This window comes from Camelus bactrianus, chromosome 17 (genome assembly GCF_048773025.1).
Source record: "Camelus bactrianus isolate YW-2024 breed Bactrian camel chromosome 17, ASM4877302v1, whole genome shotgun sequence".
Classification (NCBI taxonomy): domain Eukaryota; kingdom Metazoa; phylum Chordata; class Mammalia; order Artiodactyla; family Camelidae; genus Camelus; species Camelus bactrianus.
This window is the reverse complement of record NC_133555.1, coordinates 4,177,539-4,204,801: the sequence shown is the minus strand read 5'-3', so window position 1 is coordinate 4,204,801 and position 27,263 is coordinate 4,177,539. Positions and strand designations below refer to the sequence as shown.

The 27,263-nt window shown below is 46.4% G+C and overlaps 1 protein-coding gene across 4 annotated transcripts in view; it reads left to right on the top strand.

The window, feature by feature from the left end:
• Positions 1–216: 216 nt before the first annotated feature.
• The window catches only part of MKRN2 (makorin ring finger protein 2), a 28,509-nt gene continuing 1,462 nt past the window's right edge, over positions 217–27,263 (top strand). Inside the window, exons 1-7 of one of the 4 annotated variants that reach the window (XM_074344314.1) lie at positions 217–346; positions 15,479–15,607; positions 16,533–16,714; positions 17,841–18,145; positions 18,988–19,202; positions 20,696–20,806; positions 27,032–27,176. In XM_074344314.1, the coding sequence (XP_074200415.1) occupies positions 15,486–15,607; positions 16,533–16,714; positions 17,841–18,145; positions 18,988–19,202; positions 20,696–20,806; positions 27,032–27,176 (1,080 nt within the window). In that variant the 5' untranslated portion in view covers positions 217–346; positions 15,479–15,485. Of the gene's footprint in view, positions 347–3,330; positions 3,475–15,478; positions 15,608–16,532; positions 16,715–17,840; positions 18,146–18,987; positions 19,203–20,695; positions 20,807–25,226; positions 25,888–27,031; positions 27,177–27,263 lie in introns of those variants that run through there. The other 3 variants (XM_074344313.1, XM_074344315.1, XM_045515349.2) reach the window with 3 other exon arrangements.

Genomic DNA, 27,263 nt, shown 5'->3' with positions numbered 1-27,263 from the left:
ATGGGAAGAAAAGGTAATAATACCCTCTGTTTCTCCATAAAATTTTTTCACCCACTGTATTACATTCCCAGGAGAAAAGGGTAAAGTAACTGAATATTTCCACATATTTTTCTCAAACCCCAGTGTTGTTATACTGTATACTGTTTTCAAATTCTTGTTTTTCTCTCTCATCTCGGAAGCTTTCCCGCAGTATCAGTACTATAGGTCCAGCTCAGCTTTTCAGATGCCTGCAGAGGAATCCAGAGTTTGGCTGCATCACTTTATTTAGCCAACCCTCTGTTGATGCCTGTCGTTCCAGAGAAGAGCAACTGGAGAGGGAAGACCCACAGAGAAGGTGTCGTGGCAGGTAAAAGTGCTTCAAGAAAGTGTTTCGTAATGTGATTTATATTACAGTATGCCGAGAAGTAGAAAAGCGCATACTCGGTGTTACAATGTGAAAATGATCATCAGACTCACAGGACTGAAGAAGACCTTAGAAATCATTTCAGCTAAACTTCTCTTGTTACAGGGAAGGCAGAGGGGTTATAGCTAGACACCAGCTCAGGTGACAAGGATCTGAGATTGTTCATTATTAATATAAAGCACCACTATTGTTTGACCCAAGTTGCTTTCAACTGAGAATATACATCAGCGTGACACAGATACCAAGAGGTATTTTTAATCCTATGGAAAGGATGGAAGGAACCATGCCTTAGTAAACACTTTCAATACACTGGCATTCTTTTAAAAAAATCGTTTCTTGACCTTTTCAGTGAACAAAGCAGGATAAAAAAAAAAAGTACACACTCAACTTGCACACACATAAAGATAAAATGCTATTTCCACTTCAGTTTTAGGACTATCATGTTTTTATTTAATCTCCTCTGTGTTACATTTGTATCTCTTTTCTTCCACACTGAAAATCTTGGTTCTCAAGGTAACAGGGGATGCTGTACCCCACTTTACACAATCCCAGAGTGACAACAGTAATACCATCACCTCCAATTACAATTAGTTTTTTTAAATTTTGCACGTACGCTCTCCATTTTCCTCTCATTTATTTAAATGTTTGTCCTAGATCTTCATTTCAGAGCATCTGCTATTACAAACAACAGTCTCCCCTTTTACCCTAAGTTTTTACCCACAAATGTGGTTTTTTGTTTGTTTCTTGGAGGTTTGGGGGGTAATTAGGTTTCTTTATTTTTGGAGGAGGTACTGGGGATTGAACCTAGGACCTCTTGCATGCTAAGCATGTGCCCTACCACTTGAGCTATATCCTCCCTCCCCCCCCCAAGTGTGTTTTAATGCTGTTAGTCCTTTCATCACTCCCAACTAATTATGATTGTCTGAAGTTCATCCTCTAGAAGATTCCTTAGGAAGGGCACATAGGAAGACTACTCCCTGAGTTCTTGTATGTTGATACTTTATCTCTGTTCTTCATACATGAAGGTCGATTTTGCTGGATGTAAAATCCTTGGCTCACATTTTCTCTAACATGTTATTCCATTTTCTTCTGGTATAAAGCACTGCTGTTAGATGTCTGAAAACAGACTGATTTTCTTTCTCCTGTAAGTCATGTATTCTTTTTTGCCAGTATACCCAAAGGGCTTTTCTTTTTGCTTTGATTTTTTTAAACTATAGTTGATTTACAATTTGTGTTAGTTTCAGGTGTACAGCAAAATGATTCAGATATATGTGTGTGTGTGTGTGTATTCTTTTTCAAATTCTTTTCCACCATAGGTTATTACAAGATTTTGAATATAGTTCCCTGTGCTGTACAGTGAAGCCTTACTGTTTATCTGTTTTGTATATAGTAGTGTGTATCTGCAAATCCCAAACTCTTTAATTTATGCCCCTCCTTCCCTCCGGTAACTGTAAGTTTGTTTTCTATGTCTGTGAGACTATTTTTGTTTTGTAAATAAGCTCATTTGTATTATTTTTTAGATTCCACATATAAGTGATATCATATGATCTTTGTCTTTTGCTGTCTGACTTCTCTCAGTATGATAATCTCTAGGTTCATCCGTGTTGCTGCAAATGGCATTATTCTTTTTATGGCTGAGTAGTAGTCCATTGTATAAATATACCACAGCTTCTTTATCTCATTGTCTTTTGGACAGTTAGGTTGTTTCCGTGTCTTGGCTATTGTAAACAGTGCTGTTGTGAACATTGGGGTGCATGTATCTTTTCAAATTAGAGTTCCCTCCAGATGTATGCCCAAGAGTGGGATTGCTGGATCATATGGTAAGTCCACTTTTAGTCTTTTGAGGAATCTCCATACTGTTTCACATAATGGCTGCACCAAACTACATTGCCACCAACAACATAGGAGAGTTCCCTTTTCTTCACACCCTCTCCAGCACTTATCGTTTGTGGACTTTTTAATGATGGCCATTCTAACTGGTGTGAGGTGATACCTCATTATAGTTTTGACTTGTATATTTCTCTAATAATTAGCGATATTGAGCCCTTCTGGGGTGTTAAGCTATTTTGATCTTGGGTGGTGGTTTTATGAGCGTATATATTCAGAGAGACTCCGAGGCATATGTGTATTTGTGCACTTCACTATAGTTTATGTCTGTTTTTTACAATTTAAAAAAATGTTTAAAAAAGCAATGGAAAATCATTGAAAGGGTTGAAGGAGGTGAATGACATGATCCGACTTATGTATTAAAAATAGGTTTTGTGTGACCAGGGTAGAACAGGACGGGAGCAGAAGCCGGAAGACCAGTTAAGGGGCCACTTCGTGGCTCAGGCAAGGAGTGACGGTTGCATAGACAGGAACCATGACGGTGGAGACGAAGAGAGGTGTGTAAGCAGGGTCTGCAGGATACAGAGAACTAGAGCAAAGTGTCACGAGTAATCTTGGGTTTTCACCACAGGAAAGGGAAGATAACCGAGGACTGCCAGGAGAGAAAATGAGGTCTAAAACTTGGGGTGGGAGTACAGATTTTGAAAAAGAGCACTGGGAGAGGCCAAGGCAGTCCTGTAGGAGGCGAGGTCTGGCGGGAACAGCGGAGGCAGGGTCTGAGAAAAGGCCCTCGGGCGTGCAAACGTGGGCGGGGAGGAGAGGCGGGAGCTTGGCCTCGGAGGGGTGAGGATTCTAGGGACGCCGGAAGTCGCTAAGGAATGCAGTCGGAGATGGGAGCAGACCCGTAGGAACTAACAGTTGGCTCCTGGGATGGAAGCGGCAGGACTAGGGCGCCACTCCAGGCCCCGCCCAGGGGGCTTGGAAACGCGGGACCAGGAGTGCGGAGGTTGAGGGTCCTCCCGCCCTCACCCCCGGGGCGGAACTAATTGTGACGGCGGCGAGGTTTCCCGCCGGCGCTACAAAGGAGCCGCACCTGCGTGGCGGCGTGCGCCGGCATGACGCGGCTGCGCGGAGTGGGCGGGGCCTAGGCTGAGGCGGCGGCGGCGGCGGCGAGAGTGAGAGGCGGCGGCGCGACGACGGCGCTCCAACCCGACCGCCATGAGCACCAAGCAGGTCACTTGCAGGTCAGTGTGCGGCGGCGCGGGGGTCCTAGGGCGCCTGGCCACTTCGGGCCCCTCCGCGGGTGCGCCCCGTTACCGCGCCAGGGACACGGAGGTTGGAGCGTGTTCGTGGAAAGTGGCTCAGCGGGTCGGGGTCCGGCTTCTTCAGGCGGAGCCGGCGCTGCGTGGCCGAGGCCGGCGCGGGGGGCTGTGCTGCGCATTTGAAGAGTGGCGTCTGTGGCTGGAAGGAGGGATGTGCCGGCGGGGGCCGTGCAGGGTGCTGGGCCCGGGCGGGGCGGCGGGGCGGGGGCCCTGGGACTTAGGGTTTAGCAGGGAAAGGTGACTTGGGTTGGGTAAAGGGGCACCAAGAGGTAGTATATAAATGGAGCTACCACGCAAGAGTGATAACAAAGAGGCGGGGTCCCCAAAGCGGCCTTCTTTTCCTGAGAGTTTGGAGAACTCCGATGCAACCTAAACTTGCAGTTAGTCAGCAAGTAAGACTGGTGTGGAAAATACTAACGGCAGGTCGCATTTACTGGAAGTTTGTTCATTGTTCGGCTTATTTCCAAGTCCTTTATATGCGTTGTCACTAGCCTTCACGGTAACACTCCCAGGCAGACATTCCTGTTTTATGGTGCAGGAAACTCAGACGGAATGAGGTTAAGTGATACTCTCATCTTTCTAAGAGACCTATTTCCGAGGAGAAATACAATAATGGTTGGGTGGTTGTAGAAAATTCAAAACCGGGTGGTTATACTGCTCCTGTGAAATAGAAATAGCTTGGTTGTGTATTCTCATTCCTTGGTAGCGTGTGGCCTGACAATTTTGGGATCCTAGGCTTATTGAACTTGTAAAAAGTACAATTTTTATTTTAATAATTGGTTTCAGTTAAATCTGTGCGGGACTCATTGGTTAGGGGGAGAAAAAGCCCACAGTAGTATGATTTGATTATGTAATGAACAGTTTAAGTATTATCTCTGTTGTTACTTCTCATTAGTATGAATAATTGAGAAAGGACTATGTATAAAGTTCCCTGTTAGTAATCGTCTGTGTTAACTGTTAAACTAGTTTATCTAAGGCCCAGGTGGTTTATATTAAGCAGTTAGCAGAAATTTGCACTTAGTGTCTGTATAAAAGAGTTTGTTTACTAGGGTATTTGTACTAGAAGGTCTTTTGTGAAGACCCTGTGTGTGTTTATTTTTATTTGCATGAAGGTCCTCCTGTTGGAGCAATATTCTTAGTCATTGTGGACTGTATAGCACATTCTGGCTGCTGCTTCTAAGATGTGTCCCCAGAACAGTGCACATTTATATAATGCTTTGTAATTGAATCTAAACTCTGTGTGGTATCTAATTTTTCAGATAAGGAAATCTTATGCTCAGACTTGAAACTTGCCTGTAAGTCATACCTAAGTGCAGGAACAAAAACTTAAATCAGGATCATCTTGATTTTTTTCCTTCTACGCTGGGAGGTGGCCTGACCTGAAAGCTTTAATTCTGTGTTTCTCATACAGCGGTGTCCTGCAGGAACGGAGCTGGTGCACAGTAACTAGAGTGGGTTGGAATGATGAGAGGGGTTTGGTTCTGTTTGAGTATTAACTGATGTTCTTCGGGGAGCTTACAGTGTGCTGGGTGCTCTTTGAGGTTCTTCACATGCCGTGTGTCGGGTAATCCAGCAGCATGCACCCTTCCACAGATCTTGAAACTAGGCCTCAGCATTGAAGTGCCTTGCCCAAGGTTATTCAGCATCCAGGTTGACAGAGGTGTGGCATCTGAGTTTGTGCTCTTGGAGACTGTATGGCCCCAAGTTTGGGAAATGCTAAATTAAAGCTTCTTTACTACAGGAGTTTTCAAAGCTTTTAATATGCTCATATGAAAGAAAAACTCGTCCAAAAACATATAGAAAGCAAAAGAGGTTACTTGCAAAGAGATGTCAGGGAGTTGGGCCTCACAAGGAAAACGAGAAAACAGAACACATGTTTAAGTGAAAAAAATCCACTGTTCTTACCAAGAGAACTAAGTTTACATGAGTGTGCTCGTGATGGAAAAGCTTTCCTCACTTAATTATCTTATTCACTGGAGTCTTATCCCTAGACATTGGTAGCTTACAGGAAATGTTCAAGGTGTGATTTATTTGGAGCACCAGACCTGAACAGGGTGGTCGGCTATTTTTGGTTTGTGTCAAGGTACAAACTTTTTTGGTTTGTTTTCCTGACTGTGGTATGTGATATATGTGCTTATTCTGAATAGCCACAGGACAGTGTTAGTCTAATACGAGTTATTTCTCTCAAAGAGATAGATGTGAAATGCTAGGATTTTCAGAGTTAATGACTGAGACATTTCCATATGTTTATTGCCTGGAATGCAAGAATGGCTGCTCCCCTGATTCCTTGATATGCCACTCTATCCAGAATCTCAGTCTGGGGTTCATTTTTTTGCTGATTCTTTTTCCAGATCATCTCCCTGTGTCTCCCATATCTGTTTTCAGAGCCCTGGTGCAAGCCTTTATTATAGCTTGGTAACCAGTTTCTTTGTCCTCCTCATGTGATAGAGGTCCCTTTGTTGTATAATCTCTAGTAGAAGACCCAGAATTGCTGAGAGCCAGGCCTAGGGCTTTGATTTATTGAAAATCACAAAATACAGGGGCTCTTGTGGCCAGTGAGGAGTAGGAAGAGCTTGAGCAGTTCTGGATTCTGATTGTGGTATCACCTGTGCCACAGCCTCCTTATCTGTAAAGTGGGGATGGTAATGCCTAACCAGCAGGGTTGGTTAAGAGGTTAGATAATAACAAACCATCCTAAGAGCATTCATGATCTATTAAGCTAAGCATTAGCATGCAGTCTCAGTGAAACCTCACAGAAGTGTACCACAGCAGTCCATGTGAAGTACACTTGTAATCCTCTTACAGATGGGGAAACAGGCTTGAGATTTAAATAACTTGCTCGCAGTCACATAGGACCCTGTCTGACTTCAGTCTTCCTTTAACCCCTGCACTGTAGTTTATTTCCTCCCCACCGCCGATCAGTTATTTCAAGCCTACCACCGTGCCTGGCGTTAGCTGCATTTCCCCTTGATGGGTCTGTTGTCACAAGCAGTACAGTCAAAATTTAAGTCTGTGAAACTATGTGGGAAAATGTGAAGTAGGGTGACACTGAGAACACAAGTTACCTGCACACTTGGAAATGATTTGCAGAAGTGTTTTGCTAGAGGCAGGCACCATTGAAAGACCTGCAAGAAACCAGATTGAATCTGTTGGACTCGGCCCTCAGCCACAGCTAGAGCTGCTGGACTTTCAGTGGCTGGTAGTGAACCTGATATCCTTTGCAGCATGCAAGAGCCACACCATACTTGGAGGTCACCCAGGATAACAGACCCCCTTGGAGTGTCCCCCAGAAAGAGTCTCCCTACTCTGAGTCTCCAGCTATGCACCTCCCCTCTCATACTACCAACACCCCACACCTCTCCACAGTTCACGTCTCAGTCCTCACTCTAGGAGGGCATGAGGGATGGTTTGGCCATCAGGAAGGCCGAACATTTGGATTTTGATTATAAGGTGTAATATGGAGGAGCCCTGGGTTAAGCTTAGTATAACACAGCTGGTGGAGAATCTCTGTAAGCTGACAGCAGAGATGCCCCAGAGGACAGCAGAGTGCGCCCAGGGTAGTTTTATGTTTGTCTCGGGGGAGTGGAAATGGTGACATACGCTACAGAAATAGGACTGGGCTTGCTTCACTTCTTATATAACACTTGTTTCACACTTGCCTTTCCTGAAGGCAGTGATGGTGGTCTAGGAGTTATTTTTGAACCTGTTTAAATTTTAGCTCAGTCACTTACAGAAGTGAAATGGGTTGCATGAAGCCACCAGCTTATAAGTGACAAAACTAGATGATTTGGGGTGGTGGTTAAGTATTTTGGTTTTTTGATGGGAAAGCTAATAAGTGAGTGCAGTTTGGAAGGCAGATTTTCTGAATAGGACTTATGGGAGTTGTTGGTAGAATTATAAAAGGCATCGTGCAGGGCCAGTGCTGAACATCTTTGCTCTGTGTGCCCGGTACAGGGCATCTGGTAGGCTCCTCCCCTGGTTCTTTCAGAAAATCTTGCCTAGTCTCTCCAGAAGAACTGTTAATGAGGTGTTTGTTAGAGCTCACTTTTGTGAACTGTTTATATGGCCAGTTTGAACCTGTTCTCTTCCACTCTATGGGTTTGCTAATCCTGATAATCGGACTTGGCTCTTGGCACTGAATTTTTTTATTTCTGTACCTTCAGACTGGAAATTACCATTTTTGAGGACATTTGGAATAATGTCCCAGTCTTGAGTATCGTTTTTCAAGAAGAATTATCAGACTGTATAGAAGTGTGATATACTTTTGTGTCTGGGATCCCAAGACCACCGCTGCCACCAGTGATTGGCTAGAGGGACCCACGGGACTCAGCATATCGTGGTTCTCAAGGCTAGTAAGATCGATCACAGTGATGTAGTGAGGAGTCGCAGCTGGATCGTAAGGGGAAAGGCTCAAGCGGCATCTGAGGAACCCAGGTGCAGGCTTCCTATCTTCATTCCCTCCCATAAAGGGTCACAGCACACTCTTCCTCCAGCAGCAGACATGCAGCAACGTGTGCCCAGGAAGCCCATTAGAGATTCAGTTCCCAGGCTGGTCACCCTCTGCCCAGGAGGAGAGCAGATGTTCAGTGTAAACCATGTTGTTTGTACAGACAGTGTAGGCAGGGTGAGCCACTCTCGTCACTTAGGGACATTTTACATCAGTGTAGGGGACTGTTTACCAGCCAAGTCCCAGGTACCATAGGCAGGGGCCTGCCTTGTAAGCAGATGTTTCTAAGGAGAGCAGGCTCAGACCTGCTCTGTTTACTCTTTTGCACACTTTTAAAGTCAGTATTGTGAATAACGAGATCCCTTTCATAGAGGCCCCCCTTTTTTTTTTTAAGTTCCTTTCAAGTTTCTAACAAGAATACCCTTAGTTTGTTAGGCTCTGAGTCTTTTTTTTTTTTTTTTTTTTTTTTAAGTAAACCTACAGCAGCCTTACAGCAAGTTACTGTACAGTCTCTGATCTAGTGAAGGCCCTCTGGGGGTGTTGCCTGGGAAGAGCCTAGCTGACCATCAGGAATGACCCAATAGGATGGCACCTCAGTATAGTCCCTTATGTCACAGGGTCCAGTCATCTTTGCAGGCTCAGAAATTTGATTCTTTTGGTACGCTTAGAGGTGGCTCATGCTAGCCAAACTTAATAGACACTGACATATAAACTAGAATACCCTCTGGTCATTTTCCTGGGAGAAAAGAAACTGTCGGGTGGGCTGGTCAGCACTTCTGCTTTTGGGGAGACGGACAAGTGGAGACAGAAGTAAGCTTGGGGAGCAAGGGGTGGGGGAGGTCTTCAGATCTTGTGGCCTCCAGCTGAGGCAGCCTCCCAGGCCCCTTGTGGGAGCCAGGTGCAGCGTGGATGGGCACCACTGTTCTCTGGTACCCTTGCTCTGTCTGGGGAGACCTTCCTTAGAGACTGCCCCCTTCCCCCTGTTGTCAGCCTTTGTCCAGTTCCGGGCTGAACCACATACTTGCTTAGGTTTCAGCTTTCTGTGTTCGGTCGCAGCTTGTATCTTCCTGGAGTCCCCAGGCGTTTTTATTTTTTAGTGAAGTATAGTTGAGGTACAATATTATATTAGTTACAGATACACAATACAGTGATTCACAGTTGTAAAGGTGTATACTCCATTTATAAAATATTAGCTATATGCCCCGTGTTGTACAGTAGTGTGTCCTTGCAGCTTAGTTCACACATAATAGTTTGTATGTCTTAATCTCCTACCCCTACATTGCCCTTCCCCCCTACTGGTAACCACTGTTTTGTTCTCTATATGTGCTTCTTTTTTGTTATATTCACTAGTTTGTTGTATTTTTTAGATTCTGCATATAAGTGATAACATACAACATTTGTCTTTCACTGACTTATTTCACTTAGCATAATATTCTCCAAGTCATCCATGTTGCTGCAAATGGCAATGTTTCATTCTTTTTTGTGGCTGAATAGTATTCCATTATGTGTATATATATCACGTTTTCTTTATTTATTCATCCATCAATGGACGCTTAAGATTGTTTCTGTATCTTAGCAATTATAAATAATGCTTCTATGAACATACTAAGGTGCATGTATCTTTTCAAATTAATGTTCTTAGGGATTTTTTGGTAGATACCCAGGGGTGGGATTGCTGGATCATATGGCAGTTCTGTTTTTAGTTTTTTGAGAAACCTCCATGCTGTTTTCCACAGTGGCTGCACCAACTTAAACTCCTACCAACAGTGTACAAGGGTCCCCTTTTTTCCACATCCTCACCAACATTTGTTATTTGTGTTCTTTTTGATGGTAGCTGTTCTGACTGATGTGAGCTGGTCTCTCATTGTGGTTTTGATTTGCATTTCCTTGATGATTAGTGATGTTGAGCATCTTTTCATGTGCCTTTGGCCATCTGCATGTCCTCTTTGAAAAAATGTGTCTTCAGGTCTTCTGCCTTTTTTTTTAAGCAGGTTGTTTTTTGATGTTGAGTTGTATGAGCTGTTTACGTATTTTAGATATTAACCCCTTATTGGTCATACCATTTGCAATTTTTTTTTCACATTCAGCAGGTTGTCTTTTCAATTTTTTTGATGGTTTCCTTTACTGTGCAAAAGTTTTTAAGTTTAATTAGGTCCTATTTGTTTATTTTTGCTTAAATTTCCTTTGCTTTAGGAGACAGAGCCAAAAAAATATATTGCTTTAACTTACATCAAAGAGTGTTCTGCCTATGGTTTCCTCTATGAGTATCATGGTTTCCAGTCTTAATTTAGGTGTTCAATCCATTTTGAGTTTGTTTTTATAAATGGTGTTAACCAGGTGTTCCCCAACTGTTCAAGAGCATCAGCTCCCTTGGGTCGTGGCCCCAGATTAGGAAGCACTGTGCTGTGTAACTGCCACCGGTGAGTCTGCAGGGCTGGAGGAAAGAAAGCACACTGGGCTGGAGGGGCAAGAAGGTTCTTGGTCCAGCCAGGACTCATGCTGGTCCAGGAAGGAAGGTGGGTTATCACAGTTTAGTGCAGTGAAAGATGGGTACAGCTTTTAGACGGGGGCCATGGTGTGGACGAAGGCAGAGTGACAGGAAGTCAGTTTTGGTGGGAGAAGATCAGGTCTCTCTGGGAAGGGCCAGACTTGGGGTCTCCTGCCCAGCAGTTAGATCTCCAAGTCATCGCCCCTCTCTGAGCCTCAGCTTTCCTGTCTGCATCATGAGTGTTGGGCTGGCCCTCCTCAGAGCAGGGCCAGGGGTCAGTGAGGCAAGAAGTGAACGTGCTGGACAGTCGGGAGTGCTGCTCAGCGGAGCTTTTGTGCTTTCTCTCATTTCATATATTTCTCATAATGTACTTGTTCAGAGGGAGCGAGGGCCCTCCTTGCCCAGAAGTCTTCATTCAAGAGGTATGTGTTATCCCTCTTTAAAAAAGATAAACTGTCAAAACCTTGTAGGAGAGGGGAGAAATGGTACAACCAGACTGCTCGGGAGCTGATGGGGTGAAGGTTGGTGCTGGGGCCTCTTGGGAGTTCGTCCTCCTGTCTACTTGTGTATGTGCTTGAGAGTTGCCAGAGCGTGATTTTTAAGTAAGTTAGAACAGGAGTTCACTGATAAAGCCGCTTTACTCAGCAGCCTCCTGGCGGGCTCCTCTCCCCCACTTCCAGCCTCTCTAGCCTGTCTCCGCTCTGCAGCCCCAGTGGCCTTTCCTCTGCCGCCGTCTGCTGTGAGACTGAGGGAGCGGACTTGCCCTTGGGCCCCTCGTCCCTTGTTGGGAAGTTGGGGTCGTGATCCTCCCATCTGTCTGTCTCTCGGCAGGCCTGCCTCACCCTCTGGGGCCTCCCTTCCTGCCTTTCTGCCTCTTTCTGGCACATACTTCCCCTGCCTACTGGCACCTGTCCACTCTGCAGTCTCTTGGCCTGGCATTCTCTTGACACCGCCCCGGTCCCCCTCCCTCAGTCCTCAGCACAGAACTGTGCAGACGTTGTCATGGGCACACATCGCTCTTGTAACTGTCAGCATAATTGTCAGTGTTTTCCACTAGACTCTCGTAAGAGCTGAACTTAGACAGGCACTGTACTGAGCATTTTATGTTCTTTTTTTAACCATACCTTCGCCAGTATTCAATAGTTTTTATAATTTTTTAAAACTAAAACAACCATTTGCTATTACAAGAGCAGTTATGTTCATGGTAGAAATGTTAGAAAGTACAGATTGGCAAAAATAAGAAAATAAAAATATCATATGCCTTACCTTCAAGGACTGCCACTCTTAACACATTATCGTATGTCTTCCTAGATTTTTTAAATGTAGGGATGTTTTTGTATGTATGTTTGTGTGTATACATATATATATATATAAAATCTACCAAAATAAGAGCATACTGTATGTGCTGTTTCAAAATTTTTTAATGTGGCAAAATAGAAATTTACCATCTTAACCATTTTTTTAATGGAGGTGCTGGGGATTGAACCCAGGACCTCATGCCAAGCATGTGCTCTACCACTGAGCTCTACCCCCAACCCCGATCTTAACCCTTGTGAAGTGTACAGGTCATTAGTATCAAGTACATTCACATTTATGTGGGGCCGTCACCACCACCGTCTCCAGAACTGTTTTCATCTTCCCAGACTGAATCTCTGTCCCCTTTAAACACTAACTCCTCATTCTGCCTCCCCCAGCCCCTGGCAACAACCACGCTGCATCCTCGCTCCGTGAACTTGACTCTTCTAAGTACCCGTGTGAGTGGAGTCATACAGTGCTTGTCTTTGTGTCTGGCTTATTTCTCTTGGCACAGTTCCCTCGAGGTTCATCAATGTAGCATGGGTCCGCGCTTCCTTCCTTTTTAAGGCTGAGCAATATGCCATTGTGTGTATAGACCACATTTTGTTTACGCACCATCCACTGATGGACAGTTGGATGGTTTCCACCTTTTGGCTACTGTGAATAATGCTGCTGTGAACAGGGGTGTGCAGATGCTGGAATTCTTGCTTTCGGGTCTTTTGTCTGTGTACCCAGCAGTGGAACTGCTGAGTCGTGGTATTCTGTTTTTACTGTTTTGAGGCTCCACTGTACTATTTTACATAGCGCCTACACCATTTTACTGTATATTCTGTTTTATAACCTGCTTTTTTTCAGTTAATCTTCAACTTGCCATGTCAGTAAGTGATCTGTTATGTAGTCTGTACTCAGATTTCCCCATTTGTCCCAGAAATGTTTTTTATAACTGGTTTATCCAAACTGAATACAGTCCAGGACTAAATACTGTATCTGGTTATTGTGTACCTTGTATTTTGCCTACTAACCTGGTGCAGTTCCCTCCTTTTTAAATTTTCTTTTTTAAAGGCTTTATTGAAATGGAACTTATATACCGTGTGTAGGGCCCATTCTAGATGTGGACTGTCGGGCCGTACAGTGGTCTGTGCGGGGACTGCTCTGTCCCCGGGTGAATGGACTCCCGCAGCATGCGGTCTGTTGAGCCCCACACGTAATGTGTCTGCAGTTCACCCCTGTTGTGGTGTGTGTCATTATTCATTGCCAAATAATAGCCCACTGCATGGATGTGTTATATTTTGTTTATCCATTCACTTGTTAGTGGGATTGTAAAAGTTTCCACTTTCTGACTGTAATGAATACTGCTGCTGTGAACATTCGTGTCCAAGTACTTGTGTGAACACGTGTGTTTGTTTCTCTTGGGTAAACACCTAGGAGTGGAATTGTTGAGTCATGTAAGTTTATGATTAAGGTTTTAAGAAACCACCAAACTGTTTTCCAAACCCAGCCCCTCCTCTTTTTCCCATGGCCCCTCTTTGGAGAGAGCTGGCCCACACACCGCCTCTCTTCTCTGTTTAATTGGCTGCTTCCTCATGGGGCCTTTTAGCTTGTCCCAGTCCCCTGTGTCTCCTGTAAACTAGGGGTTAGAGCTGCAGTTTTGCTGGACTCACATTAAACTTTTTGGCTGGGATGCATCGCAGGGTGTGCTGTGTACGTCACTCCTATCAGGTAGCAGCAATAGACACGTGATGTTTGAGTCCTGGTTTTTCCATGCAGGTACTGGGTCCAGCGTCATTTGCTGAATTTCCTTGACACCTTTATCAGAAGTCAGTTGATTGTGCATGTGTGAGTCTATTTATAGGCTTTGTAAAGAGCCTCCTTGAACTCCAGTCTCTGTCTCTTCAGCTCAGCACGACAGCAGTGCTCTGCTTGGGGTTCCCCTCCCTGCACCAAGGTCCAAGATACGCCTCCAGCCAGAAATGCGTGCGCTGGGCCCTTGTTTCCCTTCTCTCTGGGGCCAGTCTTGTGTCACCTCTTGTCCCAGTCTGAAAGCAGTCGTCTCATATATTTTGTTCTGCTTTCTAGTTTCACAGTGGGAGGGCAAGTTCCATACTCCTTCGTAGCTAGAAGCCAAAATCTGTCCTTTCTCTTTCTTCCTCTCTGTGCTTCAGTTTGGATAGTTTCTGTTGCTGTGTCTTCAAGTGTTCTGAGATTTTCTTCTCTAGTGTGCTTACCGTTACAGTGTAATTTTCATTTCATATATTGTAGTTCTAATTTCCAGAAGTTCATTCGGTTCTTTTTTATATCTTCCATTTCTCCCTGTATTATTTTTAGGTTTTCCTTTAAATTATTAAGTATTTTGAACATATTGAGAAAATAGCTGTTTTTAAAGTCCTTGTCTGCTGAGTCCATCATCTGTCATTCCTGTTTTTGACCAAGTTTTCTCCTGGCTGTGGGCCACTTTTCCCTGCTTTTTGGTGTACCTGGGAATTTTTGATTGGATGCCAAACATTGTGACTAATTTTGAGTATTTGGATTTGTCTTCCTTCAAAGAGTATTCAAGTTTGTTTCAGCTGACAGTAAATTATTTGCTATCAGCTACATCCTTTTGAAGCTTGTTCTGTTTTGTGTTCTAAACTATTAGAGCAGGTCTGAAATCTCTTTCCTGTAGGGCTTGTTTACCCTTAATGCCAAGGCATGTTCCTCTGGGGTGTCTCTGAGCTCTCCTCTGAGGATTCAGGCGGATCTGTCTGTGCTGGCTGGACAGAACCAGAATGGCTCCCAGTTACTCCTTCAGGGCCACAGTTGGACGTCTCAGTTCCACATCCCTGTGGAGAAATCTTTTGGTGCTACACTATCTTAACTTGATCCTCACAGCTCAGTAAAGTAGGAAGTGTAATTTTCATTTTATAGGTAAAGGTAGCAAAGCCCAGGGAAGTTAGTTTTGTGACCTGCTTATAGGTGGCAAGACTGGACCTTGAGCCCTGGTCTTTAACTCCATTGCAGCCATGAGAGCAGAGCAGTTTTGCAGTGTATGTTCTCAACTACAAGGCTCACATTTTACATATGTGACATATCTCAAGAGGATATATCTTTTTTTGGTATATATATATTTTTTATTGAAGTCATATGGTACCTTTCTTTTTCTGGCTTATTTCACTTAGAATGACGATCTCTAGGTCCATCCATGTTGCTGCAAATGGCATTATTTTATTATTTTTTACGGCTGAGTAGTATTCTATTGTATAAATATACTACAACCTCTTTGTCCAGTGTCAGCGGACATTCAGGCTGTTTCCACGTCTTGGCTGTTGTAAATAGCGCTGCTGTGAGCACTGGGCTGCAGGTGTCTTTTTGAATTAAGGTTCCCTCTGGATATATGCCCAGGAGTGGGATTGCTGCTGGATCATGTGTTAAGTCTATTTTTAACCTTTTGAGGAATCTCCATACTGTTTTAAGAGGATATATCTTAAGACGAAAATTTGGAGGATCGTTTTTCTTCCAGAAGAGCTGTCATTGAAGTAGTTATGGTGCATGTGAAATCACTCTGTCTTGGAGTCAAGGACACACGTGTATCTCCAGTGCCCAGCAGGGTCTTGAGACATAATATACACACGATGTACGTTTGGTGCAAGCTAGAATGTGGTGATGCTATAAAGCAAAGTGTGTCTGTAAAACTTTTATGCCTCTGCTTGTCCCTTCAGGTATTTTATGCACGGTGTGTGTCGGGAAGGAAACCAGTGCCTGTTCTCGCATGACTTGGCCAACAGCAAGCCATCCACCATCTGCAAATACTACCAGAAGGGCTGCTGCGCCTACGGAACTCGCTGCAGGCAAGAGCCCCGCTGCATCCGCAGCGTCACGCTGAGTGACTGTCGGGGATTTAAATCCGTCATTTGGAGCATGGGTTTTGATGAGGGGAGAACTTTAATTTAAAAGTAATGTGACATTACAGAAATAGTTTGCAACCTCAATTTCAGTACCCTAAAAATAATTTTATTTTTTTCAGTCACTTCTCAGGCCTGTTGTTAATGAATCTGCAGTTTAAAATTGCACTCACAGCATGCGTAAGAGTTTATGTCTTGCTTTCCCCATTTAACATGTCATAAGCTCCTTCCAGTGCTGCTCCTTTATCTCCTACCTGTAATCTTATAGTATTTCATGATGTTAACATGCCATCATTTTATTAACTATTCCTGTATTAGATGCTTGAGTGGCTTCCAGTTTTTTGCTGTGAGTACCCCTGCAGGGAACACGTATGTGCGTATAGAATCTTCTTTTTTTCCCCTGACATCTGTAGGCAAGTTTTATAACTTCTAGACGGGAAAACATTCAAAACCTCCTGTGCTTTTGTAGAGAAAAGCTGATCTGCTTTCCTGGGATGCTGGAAGTTGGCCCACTCTGCCCCCACCCGCTCCGCCCGTGGGGGCCCCAGAGACACAGTCCAGGGGAGGCCGCTCAGTCAACATCCCGGGAGCTGCCAGGCGCTCTTTGTGTGGTCTGGGGCAATAGGTCTGTCCCACTCCAGTCCCACAAGGACACTTAAGTGTAGGAGATAGACAGCAATGTGCCACTCACTCTGAATTGCCAGGCAGTTCTTACTAATTGGTAAGCCTTTTATCCATTAAAACATGGGAAAAGATCGTCTAATTCTCCACATCTACCAGTGGAGCAGGAGGAGGGACGTTCCAGGTCTGGGGAGCACGGGACACGTGTGTATGGTGTGTCCATAACACATCTGCTGTGTGTCCTGTTTAGATACGATCACACGAGGCCCTCTGCTGCAGCTGGTGGTGCTGTGGGCACCGTGCCCCATGGTGTGCCCTCCCCGGGGTTCCACAGTTCTCACCCTCCCTCCGACATCACTGCATCAATCGTGAAAACTAACTTACACGAGCCTGGGAAACGTGAAAAGCGAACATTGGTGCTTAGAGACCGAAGTGAGTGGGCAGAGTCCTTCTGTTGCCTTTTTGGAGAGCAGTTCTCGCTTTTCCTGATGCTCCTGTGTGGACTCTCTTGTCAAGAGGGCTCCTCCCCTCCTCCCCAGGCCTGTCCTGGCTGCGGAGCATTCAGATGATGCATTGACCTTGTGCCCACAGTGGGGGCAGAGCTCCAAGCTGGCCTGGGAAAACAGAAATGTGACCTTTTTGTCACTGTGGAACAGCCATCTGCATGGGGTGGTTGCCCATTTCCAGGAAGTACCACACTGTTCGTTACAAAGCTCCGTATTTTAATAAAGGGCATGTTTCCCTGTTTGACCTTTTGGTCAGTTCATAGTCTTAGTTCTTGTGCTGACCAGTTGTACCTTTGGAAATAGAATAGCATGTCGGGGTCTGGGGAGTGGTCTGTGTCCGGAGCTGGGTTTGCGTGGGTAGAAGGCTGCACATTGTAGCAGCCGTTTTCATTGACTCGTCCTCACTAGGGAAAGGGGTTTCTAGTTCTGGGAATTGTGCAGTGTAAGATAGGCAGCTTCTGTCCTAAGCAAACAAGTAACCCACCCTGTCACCATGTCCCTCTAAAGGTGAGCGGTGTGTGGTGGGAAGGCAGGGGCTTCTGCTGTGAGAGGCGCGTGCCTGAAGGGCAGTTCGACACTGGCCTCAGGCCCCAGGACTTGCTCCAGATTTTCATTCTCGTTATCTTTCAAATGGTCAGTAGCTTCACTGGTAGAAAGGAAACCAAAAGGCTGTGTTCTTTTGACCTCATTCTACATTCCCTTTGACTTATATTTTGTTTTCTTTCTAATTTTTTTATTAAATATAGCTGATCCATGTATTGACACTTACGTACTTGCCACTTTTATACAAAAGAACACTGAAGTTGCTTTTTAAATTATTTACCACGGCCACTTTGGCTTTCCCTGTGTTGCCAGTTATGGGTGTTTTTATTACGATTTTAAGTAGTGTGACTGTGAACACTTTTTCACTTTTTCCTCTTGGCCTGTTTTTCTGTACATTCCCAAGAGTAAAGTTCCCAATGTCAGAGTACTTTGTCAGCTTTTGACTGATTGCTTACCAGAAAGTTTGGGCCAGTTTTCACCTGTGTGTGTGCCGTGTGCTTTGTCCTAAGATCTCTCCGGCCTGGCTGAAGAAAAGACTTGCCCAAGTGCGGTGAGCAGTCCAGGGGGCTGCAGTGACCCGCACAGCAGCCTGGAGATGAAGCCGCATTCCTACCTGGATGCCATCAGGAGCGGTCTGGACGACCTGGAAGCCAGCAGCTCCTATGGCAGCGAGCAGCAGCTGTGCCCCTACGCGGCGGCGGGGGAGTGCCGATTCGGGGACACTTGCGTCTACCTGCACGGGGAAGTGTGTGAGATCTGCAGGTTACGAGTCCTACACCCCTTTGACCCAGAGCAAAGGAAAGCTCATGAGAAGGTACTGCACAAGCCTTCACGTGAACTCGTTTTAAGAAATAAGAGGTTCACCAAGGGGCAGAGTCGTTGGTATTTGTGTTAGCACCTTTCCGCTGATAATGCCTACATCCTGGACCCGGCCAGCCAGGCCGAGTTCGGAAGAGCTGGAGGAGCCTGGTGTCAGAAGGGACCTTTCAGGTCATTAAGCTGCAGTGTGGGGGAGGCTGTGCAGACGGGTGGGAGGCAGGGAGGAGTGCGGCATGTGGAGGTTTTCTTCACCCTCCGCTGTCTCCCAGGGCGTGTTGGGGTGAGCAGAGATTGGAGCTCCCCTCCTCCCCGGGTGTGATGTTGTCCTGGTGCCATGCGTGCGGGCTTGGCTCGCGTCTGTCCCCTGTGCCTCAGCCTGCGTATCCTTTGTGCTGACTCTGGCACCTGATACTCAGTGCTGCACTTGGGAGGCGTTCACTACCTGCTTCCGGAATGAGGGGACTTACTAAATAACTTGTTCTCCTGGGAAGGAGTGATGCTGCTCACCTCTGACTGGACCGCCAGCCTGCTGTTTCAGATTGTGGGTTACTGAGCAGTTCTGATGTGGTGGGGGAAGGCGGGGCCCAGGAGACCAGGGTCCCAGTCTTTGTGACCTCCACGACCCCACCGTAGTCCTCTAACCTCTGTGGGCCTCTGGTCTTGGCTTTAAATTGGAGGTGACTCTATCAGTGCTGGAAAGCTTGGGGCTGAGCCGGTGATGGCCCAAGGGCGCTTTGTGTCCCAAGGGCGGGGCCCGTGGGGCTGCCTGACCTGGTTGTGCTCTGGCAGCTCCCAGCCCAGAACCTGAGGTTTCCCTCCTCCCTCTCTGTGCTTCAGCTCTGCATGGCGACATTCGAACACGAGATGGAGAAGGCCTTTGCCTTCCAGGCCAGTCAGGACAAAGTGTGCAGCATCTGCATGGAGGTGATCCTGGAGAAGGCGTCGGCCTCCGAGCGCAGGTTCGGGATCCTCTCCAACTGCAACCACACGTACTGCCTGCCCTGCATCCGGCAGTGGAGGTGTGCCAAGCAGTTTGAGAACCCCATCATCAAGTAAGTGTGGCAGGGCGCAGCTGGGGAACCAGGGGGAGAGTTCGATTTGCGCTCCCGGCCACCGGCTGCAGGGAGTTGAGCAAGTCACAGCCCCTCCCTGAGCCCAAGCACCTTCTCCTTTAGAATGTGGGTGACGGTGCCTGCCAGGCCTTTAGGGTCTTGGGGACACGGGGCAGGGAGCCTCTGTGTGAGGTGGCCCCCTTGGCTCTGGTGCTTAGTGACTGGTGGTCTGCCCTGAGGCCGATTGGCTGTTGACCTTTTTAATAACTTCATTTCTTTCTTCCATCTATTAAAAAAGGGTTGAGGATTAAATGGAATAGTGCATGTAACACATTTCACAGAATGTCTGATACTGGGATGTGCTCAGTGAGCTGACACAGGGTTCTTTTTTCCCTAGCTTTACCGAGATACAATTGACACAGAACAACACAGGATTCTTAGGTCTGCAGGGGGGTAGGAGAGGAGCCACCTCACTGGGGAAGCTGGCACATCAGCGTGCCTTCGGGAAGTGTGCTTACACATTCAGCCCTAGTTCTCTCGGAGACCCTGTGCTCACCATCCTCACGTTGCAGATCAGGCCTAGCGAGGTCAAGTAACTTGCCTGGAGACCCACATTTGTGTGGTAAAATCATAGCTTTATTGAGATAAAAATGTACAATTTAATATTTTTTAATATATTCATAGGGTTGTGCAACCGTTACCACAATCTGACTTTAGAATGTTTTCAACATCTTAAAAAGAAATCTCTACTTGCAGTCCCTGCCTGTTCATCCCTCCTTCCAGCCCCTGGCCACCACTGCTCTCTCTCTGTGGATCTGCCTGTTCTGGACATTTCCTATCAGTGGAGCCATACAAGGTGTCGGGCTTCTTTCACGGAGCATCGTGTGTTCAGAGCTCCCTTGGTTCCGCCTTACGACTAAATGATAATCCCTTGTGTGGCTAGACCACATTCTGTTTATAGACTCATCAGTTGATGGACATTTGGGTTGTCTCTGTCTTTTGGCTCTTGTGGCTAGCTCCTGGACACATCTGTGTGTTTGTTTGAATACCTTCTTCAGTACTTTCGAGGGTACGCCCAGGAGTGGAGTTGCCAGGCAAATGGAAACTCTGTAACATTTTCCATTTTCCATTCCCCTCAGCAACGCGAGGGTTCCAGTTCCTCCCTATCCTCGCCAATACTTTCATTTCTGACGTTAGCCGTCCTAGTCGGTGCGCAGTGGTACCTTACTGTGGTTTTGATTGCGTTTCCCTGATAACTAATGGAACTGAACATCTTTTTCCATTTTGAAGAAATGCCTACTCATATCCTTTCCCCATTTTAAAATTGGGTTGTCTTTTGTTGAGAAGAACATATTTTAGTGGTAAATTAGGTTCAGAGGATCGTGATTGTCGCTTTTTGTAGTTTGGGGGTAGGAAACCTCTGAAGTGGTCGTGCGTTTGAGCAAGGGACTTGCAACTGAATCTCTCCCTTACTAACCCAATTCTCATTTCAGGTCTTGTCCAGAATGCCGTGTGATATCAGAGTTCGTAATTCCAAGTGTGTATTGGGTAGAAGATCAGAATAAAAAGAACGAGTTGATTGAAGCTTTCAAACAGGGAATGGGGTAAGTGCTCTGCACTCAGGTGTGATCCCGGTGCCAGCCTGGCTCGGTCCAGCCTCTGCGTCGTGCAGGGCCTCCCTGGGGGGGCCTAAGGCCCTCAGCGTCTTCTTTTTCTTGGCATCAAGTGGGGGTCGGGACGCAGAGGTGAGCAAGGCCGTGGTGAAGTGCACTTGCTTACTGGTTCCTCAGCTGAGCAGTGTCCCCCAGAAGTCCTGCCCCTAGTTCTGAGGCTCTTGTCATCTCTGATCAGTCAAAAGATAGTGGTGAAAGATCTAGATGACTCAGGCCTTTTCCTGTTGCTGGGAACACAGCAGTAACAGTCAGTCAAATCCCAGCTGCCACACAGTAGCCATTCTACTGAAGGAAAATGAAGAATAAACAAAATAAATAGGAAAATACATGTTAGATGGAGCTAAAAGTGCAAAATAATCCTGAGAGTGGGGAGAGGAAGCGAGGGGGTGCAGTGTCAGTGCGGGGACTGGAGATGCCTCAGTGAGGTGAGCACGAGGAGGTGAGGCAGCAAGCCCTGTCTGCGTGGTTGGTAAGAACACTCAAGGTGGAGGGAGTGGCCACTGCAGAATTCAGGCTGGAGGGTGTCTGCCTTGGTGAGGGAGGAGTGGGGTTGGAGGGGGGACTGCTGGAGACGAGGGCAGGGGAGCGGGGTGACTTGCGTAGGGCTCTGTAGGCCATCCGACAGACTGGGCTTTTATTCTGGACGAGAGGGATAGCCGTCGTAGGATTTTGACCTGCAGAGTGACGTGATCTGATGGATATTTTGGAAGGATCACTGGCTGAACTATGGAGAATATATAGAAAGAGGAGGCAAAAGTGGAAACGGGGAGGCCACTTCGGGTGTTAAACAGCCCAGGCGAGAGGTGGTAGTGGCTTGGACCAGGGTAGGAGGCAGAGGTGGTGGGAAGTGGTCAGATTCTGGATCTGTTCAGAGCAGGGATGGACTTGCTGATGCGGTGACTTGGTGGAAGGGTTGAGGATTCAGACTTCTAGTGACTCCACTTTTCATTTCACTTCTTTTTTTTCTGGCCAGTTTCCTCTTTCAGTGATCAGTTTTATAAAGTGCCATTTAGGTTTCTCACTGGGGAGCAGGGAGGCGGCACAGCACACGGAGCAGCAGGCGCGCCAGGACTAGTCACTGCCAGGCCTCAGAAGACAGTGGGACACGATGGGCCGCCCACTGTGGCACACACGTCACTCGTGCAGGGTTGGGACTGAAGCGCTGACAGTGGCTGCTTCACTCATAGCCGAGTGTGGTGGTGATGGGAACCTGAGCCGTGTTGTTGGGGGACAGGTGTTACTTAACTAGACCGTGGTGGATTCAGTTCTTAAGGCTGCTGTAACAGAGTACCACAAACTGGGTGGCTTAAAACAACAGAAATGTATTTGCTCGCAGGTCTGGAGGTTGGAAGTGCAAAATCCAAAATGTGGGCAGGGCTTCCTCCTGGAGCCTCTGAGGGAGAACTGTTCCAGGCCCCTCTCCTGGCTTCTAGTGGCTGGTGGCAGCGTAACTCCAGTCTCTGTCGTTGTCTTTCTCTCCCTTCTGACTCATGTAACATCTTTATCTGTTCATCTGTCAAACAGCTCAGCTTGTGTCCATATCTTGGCTGTTGTGAATAATGCTGCAGGGAACGTGGGGTGCAGAGATCTGTTCTGACTCGTATGAGGGGACACCTCACTGTGGTGTTGATCTGCAGTTCCCCAATGAGTAGTGATGTTGAGCATGTTTTCATGTACCTGATGGCAATTTATGTCTTTTTGTCTCTTCGGTTCCTCTGCCCAGGTTAAAAAAAAATCTGATTGGTTTTGTTTGTTTGTTTGTTTGTTTTGCTATTGAATTGTATGAGTTCTTTATGTATTTTGGGTATTGACCCCTTATCAGGTATGTGATTGCAAATATTTTCTTCTACTCAGTAGGTTGTTTTTTTGTTTTATGATGGTTTCCTTTGCTCTGCAGAAGCTTTTTAGTTTGATGTGTTCCCTCTTATTTTTGCTGTTGTCATCTATGTTTTCTTCTGGGAGTTTTATGGTTTCCTGTCTTACACTCAAGTCTAATCCATCTTGAGTTACTTCTTGTGTGTGGTGCAAGATAGTGGTCCAGTTTCATTCTCTGGCTGTCCAGTTTTCCCAACACCATTTTTTGAAGAGGCTGTCCTTTCCCCGTGGTATATTCTTGGCTCCTTTGTTGTGAGTTAATCGACCATCTATGTATGGTTTATTTTGGGGCTTTCTGTTGTGTTCCATTGATCTGTGTGTCTGTTTCTGTCAGTACTGTTTTGATCATTATAGCTTTATGCTGTAATTTGACATCAGGGAGTGTGGTGCCTCCAGCTTTGTTCTTCTTTCTCAGGATTGCTTTAGCTATTCCAGGTTTTTGTGGGTCCCTGCAAATTTTAGGGTTGTTTTTTCTATTTCTGTGAAAAATTCCATTGGAATTTTGATAGAGATTGCATCGATCTGTAGATTGCTTTGGTGGCATGGACATTTTAACAGTATTCTTCCTGTCCACGAGCACAGGATTTCTCCTCGTTGCCTTTGATTCCTTCCCTCAGTGTCTTACATAATTTTAAGTGTGCAGATCTTTCACCTCCTTGGTATTTCTAGGTATTTTATTCTTTTTGATGCAATTGTAAATGGGACTGTTCTCTTAATTTCTGTTTCTGACAATAGCTCATTGTCAGTATATGGAAAACAATGGATTTTTGTGTATTGACTTTGTATCCTGCAACTTTAACCTATGGATGTAATGTTTACCTTCATTAGAACCCCACAAGATAATGTAATTTTTGCCTTAAAAAAGTTGTATAGTTTTAAGAGGAAGAAATACTTACTTAGATACTTAATATTTCCACTGCTGTTTCATTTGATGTATAATTCCTTCCAATTGATACAATTTCCTTTCGGCGTCAAGAACTGCCTTTCACATTTTGTTGATCTGTTGATGAGTTCTTAGTTTTCTTTTTATTAGAAATAACTTTTTCCCCTTCATACTTGAAGGATTTTTCATTGACTATATTGGTCTGCTTGATCTTATTTCCATTTTTGCCTCCTCTTTCAATGACTAGAATTCTGAGATAACAGTTTGGGGTCACCCCTCTTTTCTTTCAGCACTTTGCAGATGTTGTTCCTCTGTAACCTGGCCTCTGCAGTGTCTAAGAAGTCACTGATCATTCAGACTGTGGTGTCACTCCTCTGGGCCTCTGCTCTGCGTGGTTTTCAGCAGTTCGGTATTTTGCCCAGGAGGGTCTTGCTTCATATTTTACTGCTTGGTTCTCTCTGAATTTGTAAGTTTACATTGGTCACCAGATCTAGGGCAGTTCTGGCCCTTGTTTCATCACATTTTTTCTACCTTTTCTCTTCTGGGACTTGAATTTACAGGTGATAGACTTTTGTATGCTGTCCCACAGGTTTCTGGCTCTGGTGGTCTGGTTTTGTTTCCCCCTCTATCTTCTGAAACACGTTCATAGTGGCTGCTCTGGCATCCTTGTCATCTTGAAGCTGGTCTCTGTTGATTGTCTTTTCTCTTACAAGTGGGCCACATTTTGCTGATTCTTCATCGTGTTGAGTATTCTGGATTGTAGCCTGGACAGTCAGTGTTACCCTGTGGGGACCTTGGATTCTGTTAGGTTCATCTGTAAGGTGTTGACGGTTTTGTTTGAACTCAGACCCTGGGCAGCAGTTGAGATCTCTGTTCAGGTGTCATCCTTAGCTAAGGCACGTGGAGCCTGCTGCGCGGGGGTGTGGGTCGGAGGCTGGTCCAGGATCTGGGCGGAGTTAGTAACAGTGTTTGGATGGGTCCCTCTCGGGCCCTTTTCATTGTAGGGCTGCTCCCTCACTTCTCAGTGGCTCATTTCTTCCAACTCTTTTTGTTCTTCAGGCTGGATTTTCCACTGGAGTTTTAGCTGCCCTGCATGGATACTTGACTTGGGCCTGCTCTAAGCTAAAAACTTGTTTTTTCTGGAAAAGGTACTTCTTGCCATTCCATCCTTCCAGGGTGTCTAATCGCTTGAGGAATCCTGTTTTTGTTCATCCTCCAGTGCCTTTAGGTTTTTAAATAATATCTGTGTTTCCAGTTAATCTGCAGGAAGGGTGCTAAAATCAGAACTCTGTTACCTTTTTAAATGTTTCCTATAAGTTGCATATTGATTACTAAAGGCTTGATATTTTCTTTTTTTTTTTTTTTTTACCATTTTTCTCTCATGTGGTGCTACTGTGTGTCCACCAGAGGGCAGGAGTGGCAAGGCAGAGGGGTCCAGCCTGTAGAAAGGTGCGCTGTTGGAGTTGTCCAGAAAGTCTCATGTTGTTGTTACTCGGGTCTTCTTGGCCTTGGTTTCTGTTTTGGGTTGGCTTCTGTTTGTTTTCTGTTGATGAGGGTGTTTTTTTCTTTTTTTTTTTTTTTTGCATTCCACAGACATTTACTGAGCTACAGGCCAGACTCCTTCAAGCTAAGCACTAGTAAGAGAATATAAAGTAAACTAGTAAGAAATTTCATGGGAAATTGCAAAAGGGCAATTATGACCCAGGTTTTCTGGTGACAAATTCATCATGAGAGGCCTGAGCCAGATGTCACAACAGAGAAAGCCCTGGGACCCACCTGGGAGTGTCAGGGAAGCAGGACGAGACCTCGAGCCTTGAAGCACCAGTAGCTTGTCTGGGGGGCTGGGGGACGGGTGGAATGACACGGGTGCAGCAGAATGGTTGTTTTTGGGGGGCAGTGGGAGGGGGCCCTGGGTTGAAAGAGGTGTGCAGAAGGCTGTGGGGGATCCTGCAGGGACCCAGACCAGAGTCAAGTCTGAAGGGGCTTCGAGTCTCAGCCTGACTGTGTCTTTAAGAACAGGATGACAAGGACAGGCTGTTTGGGGACACTCCTCTGTGATGATGTGAAGAGGGTCCAGCCCAGTGCGAGGGAGGTGGGAGGGAGGCAGGAACGGAGAAAGGTGCCCCAGGGCTTCAGCCAGGTAGGAACTGAAAGGACAGGGAGGTGCTCTGTAAGCAGAAGTCACCACCGGACGTGAGAGCTGAGAGCAAAGAGGGAGTCGGAGTGAACGGAGGCTTTTGTCCTTTGTGACCAGGTAAGGCTGAGAGGAGAATTACTTGGGGAGTGGGCACTAGAGAATAATTTTTGAACCAGATGAGTTTGTCACAGCCGGTGTCTCGCAGACTCTGGTGAGAACTCCCCGCTTGAGCGGTCAGTGAAGCTCTGCCCAAACCTCGTGGGCAGCGGCCGTGGCAGGTGTCGGGTCCTCAGACCTCCCAGCCAAGCTGGGAGAGCAGACCCCCCGCCCAGCGGGGCGGCTCCTTCCCACCACCGACAGCTGTTAGGGAGCCCTCGGTGCTGCCCCGAGGCCTGTCTCACACTTCCACCCCCGTCTTTGCCGTTCCCTTGTCTGGGAAAAAAAACGTCAAGGAGGCTGCTTCCTTGTCTGCCGCCATCAGGACCCCAGCAGCTCCGGCCACAGCTGCCCTTTCTGCCCCTTCCCGCCTCAGACAGAGAGGAAGGGCTGCTGCTTGGGCATCTCCCCGTCTTCGGCTTGGGACCCTTTTTAACTGCGTCGGCCAGGTTTCCTTCCGGCAAGAAGGAAGGGGAGGTCTCTGGTTCCGAGTTTCCTCAGGGGCAGGGGTTCTTAGCACAGGGCTCTGGAGCTGGAATTTCAAGGTAAGAGGGAAGTTTTTTGTTTTTTTTGTTTTTTAACTTCTTAGTAACTGTTTTGTAGACCTGTGTGTCTTATTTTATGCATTTAAAAACACTATTCAGACAGAGGATCTGTAGCACAGAGTTAGGAAGCCCTGCTTTGGAGGGTGGGGACCAAGGAAAATTGGACTGAGACCTGTAACTTTAGGCAGCTGCTAAGATGCGCACCTTTCCCTGTGACTCCCTGTCAGGGCTTCCTGTGGTCACCTTGACATCACTGCTGGCCAGGAGGCAGGGAAAACTTTCCTGGGTGGAGCTCCTTTATGGACTGAGCTGAAGCAAGTAGCCCAGCTTCAGAACCTTGGAGCCCAGACAGCTGGCCCAGAGGGTTGGTCAGACCTACCTTCCCCTGAAGGCCTTTGGAGAGCACACAGGCTCCGACACAGTGGGGTCCCCATGCACGTGAAAGTCGTGTGGTTTTTATCCAGCCTGGAAATCAGCACCCCGACCTCTCAGCCCGTTTCCCCACCTGTAACGTGAGGCTGATTTTTCCGCCATCCTCTTTTTTTCTTTCTGCTTTTCAGAAAAAAAGCTTGTAAATACTTTGAGCAAGGCAAAGGGACCTGCCCGTTTGGAAGCAAATGCCTTTACCGCCACGCGTATCCTGATGGGCGCCTAGCAGAGCCGGAGAAACCTCGGAAACAGCTCAGCTCTGAAGGCACCGTGAGGGTGAGGGCTCTGCCGTGTCTGGTCGGGAACAGCTCCCCGTGGGGCCGCTCTGGGCCCCTCCCGCAGCGGTAACCAGATGTGTCTGCT